At 41.1% G+C, this 12,533-nt stretch overlaps 1 protein-coding gene across 4 annotated transcripts in view; it reads right to left on the bottom strand.

Annotated features, from left to right (window-relative positions):
- The window catches only part of CRADD (CARD and death domain containing adaptor protein), a 75,563-nt gene that overhangs the window by 9,404 nt on the left and 53,626 nt on the right, over positions 1-12,533 (bottom strand). Inside the window, exon 4 of one of the 4 annotated variants that reach the window (XM_019613833.3) lies at positions 11,210-12,177. The exons of the other annotated variants lie outside the window; for them this stretch is intronic. Coding sequence (XP_019469378.2) covers positions 12,122-12,177 — 56 coding nt within the window. The 3' untranslated portion in view covers positions 11,210-12,121. Of the gene's footprint in view, positions 1-11,209; positions 12,178-12,533 lie in introns of those variants that run through there. 4 annotated transcript variants of the gene reach the window in all.

Here is a 12,533-nt window from a genome sequence, read left to right as displayed (position 1 = left end):
AAAATGGAACCATACCTTGCAGTACCTGAACATGGAAATCTGACCCCATTATAGATATTTCTGTATATAAAATTAATATACCTAGATTAAAGTAATTTACAGAGGAAGATTAAAACAGAAGATCATCAGAGGAGATGTACTGACTTCTGCTTTTAGCATATCCCCAGCTGTTTCTCTGTCATGGTGGGAGAGTGTGGTCGTTGTTCCATCTGCCAATGCCTGCTGCCTTCTCTGCAGCTTTCTGCTCATTACTGAAAGGAGAGTCACACCTCCCTCTTTCAACCTATTTCACTATATCAGGGGACATCATTTAATGATGACTGCCAAAAATGCGCTGATCTCCACTTGGAAACTCCCTCTTCTTCCATAGAGTTGTATCAACACAGGAAAACCCTGGTGATGGAAAACCTGCAGCTCTGCAGGAAGAATAGGCCCAGTTACCTTCCTAAGAATGCCTGGATAAATCCAGAATAAATACTATCTTCTCTAATGTAATAAAAATAAGTCTTTTTCATTTAATACTCTGACTAAACTACAGAATGGAGTCTGTACTACCAGCACATACAAGGGGAGAAAGCTGCACTGACTATGCTACAGTAAAACAAATTTGACAGAGAATTTTATGTTCACCTGAGTATATGCTATAGGTAGGCTTCACAGATGCAGAATTTTAAAGTTTCTGCAAAAGGGTATTTTCTGATCTTATGAATGCACACAGTCATTAATATACAGAATGTGTATGATTAAAACCAACCTCAGCAATTAGAGATCGTAAAACACACTTACCCTGAAGTGTACTTCTATTACGGTAATTTACGTTTCCACTTCTCATAATTAAATTATCAGACATTAATCAAAATGGCAGTAAATATACGGTACAAAGATTGGCTGCGTTCTTCCACGTCATGCTGGTTTTTAAAATGCGTTGCATTATAGAAAGGTCCCTGTTGTTGTTTTTTAAACGAATACGAACATAAAACTCTGACAGTCAATGCGTAGGAAAAAATGCAGCCATGATTCTGTGATAATCCCAGCCACAGCAATTTTAAATAGTCTCCCTCAAGTAAGGCCCTACCCACCCCTGGCACCAAATTCAACTCCTTCCCGCTGAGATTATGCATTTCTACAGTAATATAAAGGTACGTATATCTTCATTCACTGGTAACCTCTTCATCTGCAAGCTCTGTAAAGCTTCATGCTTTGTGACATTAAATAAACTTGTGATATTAGAGTAGGAAAAAAAGGTGGCATAAAATTTTGTAAATCTACAGGCAATTCCAGAATGCAGATGTTTCTATTACGGCTCAGTACCAGCAGCTAATTCATGTTTTCTTTATCACTTACTAACGGATGCACGGTAGCTGTAGATGTGGTAGCAGACTAGTAAAACCTGAAACACAAACATTCATGACAAAAGGTTTCAATTGCTTTCTCACTATTCAGTTCCAGTAGCTGCATGGTTTTCCAGGATTTATTATTTGTAAGGTGTCTAACATGTTTTTACCTCCACGGATTTCTGCAGACTGTTAGCCTTCAGTATTAGTCCTGTTTAATCCACGTTAAACAGATTGACAGGGAAGTCCCTAAATAAATCCATGCTTTCACCCTCTTCAGGCTGCAGGGAGCAATCCCTGGGTTTGAGGAGCTGAAGCTAATCCGTTTTTCACTTTTCAATTGCTTTCTATCAAGAAGAGCAGGGATGAAGTTTCAGCAGCTAATACCATAGATTTTGTTCTGTTTCACATGAAAATTAAATAATTACAACCCTACCCAGTAGTTCTCTGTTGTTGCACACTGAGAAATCACGTAATTGACTGTATAAATTAAATGACATTTATCGATATGTAAGAGGAAAAGAATTACTATGCAAAGAAAGCACAAACACAAAATGTTATAAGCCTGCTCCCTTTTCAAGCAAGATCACCTAAGCATTACAGACAGGACTGGACTGAATTATACTGTGTCTTATGCTTTTTTGTTTTAGCATTTTACGATACTGCTCTAGTACCTGAAGTGGAAATAAAATTTGCTTGATATTTCCCATGGATTTACATTTATTTATTTATTATATGTACTTACATACAACCTTGTTGTACATAAATAAGCACACACACACAGTACTGAAGCCACAGCATCCTTGCAGTGATACTTCAGCTAAAAATTAGGAAAAATGTCTTCTCTGAAAGAGTGGCGCTGCAGTGGCACAGGCTGCCCAGGGCAGGTGTGAGTCACCGTCCCTGGAGGTGTTCAAGAACTGTGTGGATGTGGCACTGAGGAACATGGTCAGTGGGCATGGTGGCGATGGGCTGGTGGTTGGATGAGATGTTCTTAAAAGTCTTTTCCAGCCTTAATGATTCTATGATTCTAGGACTCTTGATTCTATGATTCTATGACATTAACAAGTTCAGCATGCAGCACTAAGGAAAAAAGAAACAAACATCCCGTTAATGGGAAGATTCTGAGGAACACCTGAGCTTGGAAGAACTGCATAAATACAAATAGTCAGCATTCAGATCTTGGCCAAAGATTTTTCCAAATATGCCTTGGAAAGTTTTCTGGAAAGAACAGGTAAGACCATGCTTTTGGAAGCCAAGTACAACTATGTGCTAGTACAAAGCTATCTGATAGCCTGCCAGAGCAGAGACTGGTTTATATGCCATCAGTCACAGCAAGTCAACTCTAGAAATAATGCTGAAAATCAAATTCTAAAGTATGTCTGCAAATTTCTATTTAATTTTGAATGCTCTGTAGTTCTGAGTGAATTCAATGGAGTTTGATAATACTCACGACACATTCAACCATTAATTACGGGTCTGAACCATGTAGAGCCATCATTTCCCTCAATCAAGTCTCTTCTCTGCGCTATCACAAATAATAATTAACAATCAGTGGTTGGTTGTACGAAGTCATGACGATCACAAGGCACATTCGGCTTCTCATGACTCCATAGGAAACCAATGTTTATCCAGGTGGGCAGGGCAGCGCTGACAGAAGAACTCACCCACTCTAAGTGCAAAACAAAGACAACTGGAGCAATTAATGATTATTTTGTCAGCTATGTGACAAACTCATCATACAATTTTTGTCGAGGGATTGGCACATAATTTCTTTTGACAGAAACTACTTGAATACTGACTTCAAATGTCGTTAAAGGAGCTGAGGTACGCATTAATTCTGCTGCTCCTCTGTGTGTAAGAGCCATAGGAAGATCCACGGGATGTTTATCTGCCAATAAGCACAATGAGCGAGTAAATTTTTTACCAGCAACTTTCCTTCATAGAAATATTTCTAAAGGCTGAGGCATTTCAAAGATAAAATCATGCACTTGGACTTTGCTATAGATGTTTCTCTCATACAACAACAAAGCTAGCGCTGCCAACACGAAGGACTGTTCTGTTATATAACACAACTAGTCACACATTTTTCCCTTACAGATCCTAAACCAAACAGGACAACAAGCCATTATACTTAACCCTGATAAAACTGCTCATTCCACTTAGAGATCTCTCATCAAGCTGGCTATTCTTTTTGCCTTGGCTTGAGTAATCAGAAATATCAGAATCAAAGATCTGTGCAACAGATGGAACTTCGTTTAGAAGAATGCCTTTGGCTCATGAAGATCTTTGCCTGGCAGGTGTCAAACCAAAATTAATACTGCACATATTATGCTTTACCGAGTTTCAGATTTTAGCAAAGTGAGACTGCGTTCCTTCCTGACCACATATATTAATAGAACGAGCTGTGCAGAGCAAGCTAAAACAGTGCTATCATTATGCTGAATCCTCCACTGCTTGGCACTTCACTTAATCATTTACACCCATGCAAAGCAAGTAATCAAAACGCTACCAATGTGTCAGCTGAGCATCTTTCTATAAACATTTTGCACAGGTGTGAAAGACTTCACCAAATGCCTTAAGCAAGATGGACTTCCATCTTTCTGCTTCTTTTTTGCTCCCTTTCTTGCAACAGAACCTTTTTCCCTGAAGGCTTATGAACTTTCGTAGAGTTTTTGCCATTTTAAAATCCTCAGGAAAACCAGTTACTGGTACTAAAACGCACTGCTCAGCTGTGGCCACGTGCTCCATAGGTACTGGTGTTCCCAAAGTAATGGGGCTCAGCACCACAACCTGCTCAGGTGCCAAGTCACATAAAGATCTGGGAGAAATGAATCTGGAATCTCGTGACTTATTTGACACAGCTGGACTGAAAGCAATTCCAGCTGACTGATAGGACAGTAATTTTAAAGGGTCACAGTCAGAGGACTTTCATTTATCTCTACGGCAAACAGAGATTACATCTGCGGGTGTATACATTTGTGTGTGTATATATAGATATATGAACATTTCCAACTTTTTATTAAAAAAAAAAAAAGATGAAAGTCTTAGATATCTGCAAGTCAAATTCATCCCCTTTTTGATTTAATTTCCACAGATTCATTTCAGAGAACTGGCAAGGCTCCCTTTGAGAAATGGAAGTAGGAGTGCAGGTATAGCCGACTGCACAAACCACTCTGCGCTACAAGTTCTTGCCTTTCTTTCCCCTCTGCCTCAGTGCTGCTCTCACACCCGGCACGATGTGCTTGCTGGCACGTGTTGTGCCTGCCCTGGGATGCAGCACTCCGACCAACCGCACTCATCGAGGGTCCCAGGACAGTACTGAAAGTAATGAGGTGACTCACAGCTGTAGCCATGCCCTTGAAGGCTGGGGGCCCAATTACTCTTTTTCTCTTAGGAACAGTATTTTGCCAAAGCAACTGAAGCATATTCAAAATCAAACAGGCTATAAGCAAACACTTGTATTACTTAAGATATTTATATAAGATTTATGGCAGTATTAGTGGGACAATTCATATAGCAAACCTAAACATCCGAAAAAATCTTGTGCTTAAGCAATTAATTTTCATGTCTCATGCATGCAGAGCAATGTTTTCCCTCACAGTTTCATAGTCTACTAGCTGTCAGATTTTGATCCAGAATCAAAATTTCAGTCATTTTGGCTTTTATGCATAGCAAATCAGAAATAAAAATGTCTTAACATCAGAAATGAAAAGGCTGGAAGATCAGACAGACCGTAGAAGATTTGTTTTACTTGGTTTGGGAATTTGACGCAGTTCTGCTAATCTTAGTGAGACTGAAACAAAACCAAAAGGCGAAACAAGAAACTAAACAACTCTGTTCTGTCACAGAGATGCAAAATTACAAACTATGCTTGTATCCCTGGGGGAGCCAAATCTGAAGCCATGCTAGGAACAAGCGAGAAGACTTTCTTACTTGCTCAGCAGCCGAAAACAGCTGACATCACATCTACCTCCTAGAGGTAAAAATGGAAAAGCAATCTTAAAACATGAAAATAAAAATTTTTCTTAAGCAAACAACTCTCTAGTTAAACAAACTCATAAAGATATCAGGATTTTTTATAATGCTGTCAGTTTTCATGTCAGAACTGTAAACCTGAATATTTTTCTCTTTCTCTCTTCTTCAGATGTGCTAGGTGCTGGTTGACTTTAATAAACAAAATACACAATGCAATGACCTTTCTAACTGACTGTGGAGTCAGACAAGGAGAAATAGTTTCAACCTCACACACTCAACACTCAGTTGTGACTATGGGCTCCTCCCAGCTGCAGTGAGAACAACCAAACATTTCTGAGATGCAAGGCTGACAAGTTCTGAGAAACTGTCCTCAGGTTTTCATTTGAGGAATACGACACACCACATCAGCATATGCAAACTGAACTTTGCTGCATAACAAACCACACAAACAGAGCCCTGCTACCTAACCTGACCTTCCATTTGCACTTTAGTGTGTATCAATATGTTAATAACAAGCGCAAGGGGGTCATGTGCAAAGTTTACAAGTTCAAGTGCAGGAAACAGATGAAAATCTGGCTTTCATGCTTTGGTTTTCCTTCATTTTGTAGATCACAGCTTTTTAAGGTGATTATAAAGCCTAGTTCTGTCCTGAAGATGCTAAATGTCCTGAAGAGGACTAAATTATTTAAACATCTTCATTCAGTTTTTTATGTTGAAAATGAGGCCTTCTTGTCTACTTGAAAGAGGTCAACAAGAACATAAAAGTATTTCTGACTCAGGCTTTTCAAGATATATTATTTATGGTATTTATACCGTATTTACATTGTTTGAGCACTTTAAGCATGCCATGAGAAGGTCTTGCTGTGCACATCTTACAGCCTGAAGATTTATGAAGGTACTCACTTCCAAAACTGTTGAGTGAGTTTGGATACTCAAGCTGAAAACTGCAAAGAGCCTGAGTGTTTTCAGGAAGTTCTGTACAGACAGATTGTGAAACCGCAGACGAGAGCTTCAGGATGAGCATGAGAAACCAAAGCCAGGTCCAAAGCATTTGACTCAACAGACCTCTTCTGTAAACCAAGCAAGGAATGCACAAGCCATTTTTAATACTATTCTTTGTGTCATGCAATTGTTTCCACATGCAACTGGAGAAACTCAGTCAACAAATGATGCTTCCATCTGTATGTGCCACGGGAGCATGCTGTCTGTAGGGAACAGAAGTGTCTTTGGAACTACTGAATTGAATGCAACAATCTCAAGCAACGTATCAAATTGTTTCAGATACACAATTGTAAAAAAAAAATGTAGCCCTGTCACCCCACAAACTGCTATTCCAAAGACAGTTTCATTAAGAAACACAGCTTGAGAATATCTATCAGAAAAGATCAGAGCTACATGCAGGGACAGCAGGAGGCAGCTGAAGCAATCTGCAGCACAGCCCTGGAGCTCATCCATCTCTGACCCCAAGAAAAAGTCTAATTAATGCATGAATATACCTGTGAGTCTAAAAGAGAAGACCACGAGAAGATAAAACTCTGCCTGAAAGAGATGGTCAGAAGTCCTCTGCTTTTTTGCAAGAATCTACAGCTCTCTTTGTCCCAATCTGATACATTTGGTTAGACTGACAACACAGTTTTGACTTTTATTTGAAGTTCACATTTTTTCTATGGGAACTACTAGATGTGACACTCTTGTCCTGTTGCACAGAAAAGCAAGTCTGTTTCTACTTTTTATTTCTCTGAAGCATTAATTGTGCAACATTTGATTTAGAAACGTATTTGAAGATGTTTTTGATATTAGCTCATTTGTACACCATCCCAGGCTTTCCAGGAACTCTAAACCAACAGCCTTCTAGTCTTATATCTGAACTACTGTATTTTGTGGCTTCCACACTGTACTGTCTGGAAACTCCCAGTGAGACTGGCCTCATTGTCTTTAATGGAGGAAGGACAGACAGACAGTTGGCAATCCCAGATCCTGAAAAAGGCTCTGCGTGTATCCATTTATGTATGCAGAGACTGCCATCAGAGAGTTCAAACAGCTCTGAAGAGGTGGGCTGAAACAGGCCCAAAAGGAAAAGCATCCAAAGAGATCACAGATGAGGAGCAATCCTGCTCTTCCATGCTGGATTTCCTGCTTGTGAAAGGTGCCTATCTTTAGATGCTGATGGAGACCCGTTATGTCTCCGCGGTTTCAATCAGAGAGGTTAATTTATGAGGTGCTAGAAATGCAAACCAAAAATTGTTCCAAGCCATCATAAGTACAGAACTGCAAGTGCTGGAATGGTCGCTCCCTGCTGTTCAGCCTTTGCAGCTCACTGGGGCTGAGTGGAGGTCACTGATGTGGCTCACTCAGAGCACTGATAGCCCTGCTGGTTGTCCTACAGCAACTGTGGGCCTCTGGTGCCTTCTCTTTGTGAATGCAGGTGTCGTCACGACCATTTCTCAAAGGACTGATGCCTTCACAAGCAACTATCTAGAGGCCATGGCTGATGCAGTGCCACAGCTGCCTGTCATGTAGCCCACACCAGCCAACACGCAGTCCTGTGTCCAGATGGATGGAAGCAGCTGTGCCAAAGGTGTGTTGCAAGCTTTTCTGTAATAAAAATCCCCTCCCACTTTTAGAAAATGCATTTCTTTTTCTTCTTTTTTCTTCCTTCTTTAGTGCTTTCTTTCCTCCTCCCACTTTTTCTAGTGGGAAGGAAAGTGACAGGGAGAATAATGATTTCCTCAGCTTCTGTTGGAAAAAAAAAAAAAAAAAAACACAAAAAATTTTCCACCAAGACAGATTTTTGTTCCTGGTTTTTCTTTTTTTTTTTTTTTTTTCAGTGAAGTTCAGAATCCTGTTTTTATTAAAAATTTCCTACAGGAGTGTCCAGCTAATACAGGCAGTTGGGGTGGAAGGCAGCGCAGAGCCGGTAACTATTGACCTCTGTTTTGTTTATCACAAAGCCCGGCTTTACGGGTAGCAAGAGGTCAGCTTGAATTTTTCTCCTCAGCTGTGTCTTTAAGAAATGCTTGTTGGGGTTTCGGAGGAAGAAATCACCCCACAGCCCAGCATGGAAGCGCAGTGCGTGATGCTTTCCTTCTGCCAGTTGGCTCCACACGCCCCAGAGTAATCCCCACTATTTCCGCATGTTAGGGGTGGAGGGAGGGAGCACCCTTGAGCTACGAGACAGCCTTCCCACGTAGGAACGACAGAGAGAGGAGTGACTAGTGAAGAGCAAGCAAACTCCCCAAGGTCACAGACTTTAACAGGCTTTGACATGCAGAGGCCTGAGGGAGTTGGGATGATGAGGAACAAGCGTATGTATGTACTGCACACTGTGTTTGTACTGAGGACTCAACCTTGTTTAAGGCTTTGTCTTAGCAGATGGCAAGCGTGATGGCTGCTGGGTTAACATTTTTCTGCCAAACTAGCCCCAGGCTGTTTTCAAAAATAAAGAATGCTGCTCTCTTTCCCAAAGCAAAAATAGCTGTCTCTCCAATTCTTTCCGTCAAACTATTATTTTATATGTTTCAGGAGTAAGTATTTAACCGGACGACATAATTACCATTACACAATTTTTAATTAACTACCTACAACAATCTTCCCTCTTCAACCATTGTTGTTTTGGTTTGTTTGTTCTTTGAGGCCATACCATAAATCTGATTTCCCTACAGTTCAGAGCAGTGCCTACACCACCAGTTCAGACTGCGCCCTGCCACTCTGCTCATACCACGTCTGCCATGCAAACACCCCACCATTATTAGCACTAGCAAATACGTAAGGCAGAACAGTACCAGAAAAGAGTGTCCAAACCATATATTAGTTTAGCTTATTCCTTCAGCAGCTTTTCTGTTTTTGGCCAGGACCCTCCTTATAAGGTTTGGCTGTGAACCTACTGTGCACACTGCAGCAGTCCCCATTGCAGCAGCACCTTGGGATCCCCTTCCTTCCTGCAGCGCAGCCAGATACCCCAACACCTCCAGGTGTGACCCAGTACTTCTCCAACCTGTAGGGCGCTGCTGCCTAATGCTTAACAGCTACCTACAAAACACAAACTAAGTGAAACTCCAGCGACCTTTGTTGGCATAAGTAAGTTCCACACAAACCAACCAAAATAACAGTCTTTGGAAATATGACGAGTTCTGGGGACAAACAATTCTCACACTCTTTCCTCTACGACTGAATCTGCTTGCACCTGGAGGTATGAGAGTGGGAACCCCCCAACCACACACACACACACATGCAGCTTCTCAGCAGACCACCAGCAACTGCTGAGCCAGAAGATGCAGCTGGAGTCCAGCAACCCTCCACAAGCGATGGAGCACCAATGGGTCAGATTTTACGGTGTCAGCCCAAATTCAGTAACAACATCACAGAGTGTATATCCATCAGCCAAGCCAGCTGTTCTCCCAAGTTCCAACAAGCCTTTAGCTACACTGCATGGAATTGCTGCTCTCCACATGGAACACGTCGTTAAGAGCGAAGTTTGCCGCGGCGACTGCAACAGCACTGCACATTTTTGGTGTGATAAGCTATAGTTAAGAGTTGAAAAGTACTGCTTTGTGAGTTAAAAAGCAAATCAAACAATGAACAATACAGTTGGAAACTTCAGGCCAAATGTTCTAATACCTGATGTTGTTTCCCAGAACAAAAGATCGTGTATGCACACTGTAGACACCTTCTGTTTGGAGCAGTGCTAACACGTGATCTCTCATGGGCATTGCATGTGAAGTGTCCTGCACCCGCACGCACACATGAGATGGCCTGAATCTGAATCCACGCTGCCTCCCACTACCTTTGCTTATGGACAGGACCAGAAAACAACAGAGTAACCAAGCAAGTTGTCCCATTATGCAACAGATGGTGAAACTATCTGTGCCAGTAGGCTGTGGTTTTCATTCCTCTGAAGGCTGCTTTCCTCCAGGGGATTCCAGTAACGGGACTAACTGAAGTGTGTTTTGACAAGTTATAACAGCACAGAAAACCCACCTATGAAATTACATCCTGGTAGCATCTTCCAAAGTAAACTGAAGACTTGGTATCACCGCTCACTTGGAAAACTACTATGCCATAGCTTTCATTTGTTATGAGCACATAGCTTGAGGTTTTTTTTGTAGATAACAAGTGTTGTTATAGGTACTGATTTCAATCCCCACCATCACTAGGTGTTTGTACCTGCACGGGCCTTGTATATACCATCTCCTGCAAGTATAAAAATAATTAAATAATAAAAAGATGCAGTCTTAATTTATTTTCATCTACTTTCTTTCACTCTACGTAATAACAGTAAGCACAAGGGTCACTCTTTCTGTGTCATGTTCTTAGGTTGCTCCAGAAGATTTTGTCTCTACCTGTTCTTGGAGGCAGACCTTTGGTTGCCACTGTAGCAGTTTTTAGGAGCAGATAATCCATGACATCCGCGACTGTGCTTTCCCTGTCCTGACCAACATATGCCAGCAGAACTGGGAACAGACGGTAGATGGGGCAGAGCACAGCTGGATCTAAGCTAAATAGCCAGTCCAATCCTCCTTGTTAAAATGGAGATTTTTGCACCATGACTGAGTTTAGGCTAGAAGCTGTTTAATGCAGGGCAGTGCCTTAAATTCAAATTATTTAGATTCAGAGGGCAGATGGCTCCAATACTAGTAACCATCTCCTCTTCCCCAGACAAGCTTTAAAATGCTCTTCATCAGAGCATTTTAGAAAGTGAGCTACCAGAAGTACGGATGCACTGACTCAGCTCCTGCTCCTGAGTTCAGCTGCAGCTTGGACCAGTGAGCACGGATCATCAATATCTACCAGAAAGACAAAGGAGACAGCAGCAGTGAAAAGGAAGGAAGTCCCACACTAAAACATTTCATTTTTCCATATTTTTCTTCCTGAATATCCTAAAACATAAAGCAGACACATTTTTTGCAGCAGTGACCAGGCTTTATTAAAGACAGGATATTGATATGAAACATTCATGGCCCTCAACTTAGCAGTATTTCTTCTGGATGGGGTAATGAAGCGAATTTATTACACATCAGTGCCAAGAAGCTCATAATAAAAATACAGATTATGGTTCTCAGATTCATCAACTCAAACCAGATACATTTGAAAAAATACACTACAGCAGTAGGAAGAATGTAAGTCTCATAAGATACTTGAGTTACCAAAGCTGCATATGAAATACATATTTTACCCAACAACAGGATACAAAGTAAATTATTAGATTTAAAAATTCCGGAACAAAGGCACTCTGTGAAGACATGAGAAAGAGACCCTTTCTCGTGTTATCCCAGGTGCAGGGCGTAAGGAGGAAGATATATAGTTGTGTTGGACATAAACAAAGCATGCAGATTTTATTGCATTTCAAGTTGCTGATTTTACGAGACTTGATATGAAATAATAAAGCACGGATGAAGCAAGACAGACAAATACTGCCACTTCTCAGGAAGCCTGGTTTCGGAGAAGGTTCAGGCAGAACACAACCATAGCAAACCTTCCAACAATTCTATCCTGATCGCTTGGTCTGCTGTTCTCCGTTTCTGACCTTCGTTTCTTTCTTTGCTGTGTCACACCTACTGGAGAATCAGCCAAGGGGGAGCCATTTATTAAATTCTTAAGAGTGAGCTGTGAATATTTCATTATGCTTCTGCCACATTCTTTGTAAAAAAGGAAGATCCCTCTGCAAAACGTTCCCAGAGCTTGCCTGCATTGCATCTGCATGGCCTACACGGCCTCAGGAAGACGCTACACGTGAGCATGCTGCAAAAGAATGAGCTCATACATCTTGAGGTGTGATTGAAGGCAGTGTCACTATGGAAAGTTTCCATGCATCACAGTATAAGGGACCAACCAGGTAATGACTCAACACTCTTCAATGCCAGACGTGCTACAAAGGGGAAAAATTTATTCTCATTTTAGTGCCAAGTACTTCCAGGGCTTCTAATTCCTCACTTCTTACAGCTCACCCTCAGGAAAAACAATGAAAAGCAAAGCAAAGCAAAATAAAACAAACAAGCAAATACCATGGTGTTTCTAATTTCTCTCCAATAGAGAACATGCAAAAAAGCATTTAAAGCTGCTTTAGTTTTGGGAAATTACGAGTCATGAGACCTGTAGTGTGTGTCTGTGTTTAGGCTGGGAATGTAATGGAAAAAAAAGAGAGCATCAGTGACTCTCCAAGAAAGATTTCATGAAAACAAGGTGGAAGGGAGTTTGTTTGGATTTAATGTTTCCCCAGCAGCA

Source organism: Meleagris gallopavo, chromosome 1 (genome assembly GCF_905368555.1).
Source record: "Meleagris gallopavo chromosome 1, MGAL_WU_HG_1.1, whole genome shotgun sequence".
In the NCBI taxonomy this organism is placed as follows: domain Eukaryota; kingdom Metazoa; phylum Chordata; class Aves; order Galliformes; family Phasianidae; genus Meleagris; species Meleagris gallopavo.
The sequence above is the reverse complement of the archived record's forward strand: the minus strand, read 5'-3'. Positions and strand labels throughout refer to the sequence as shown.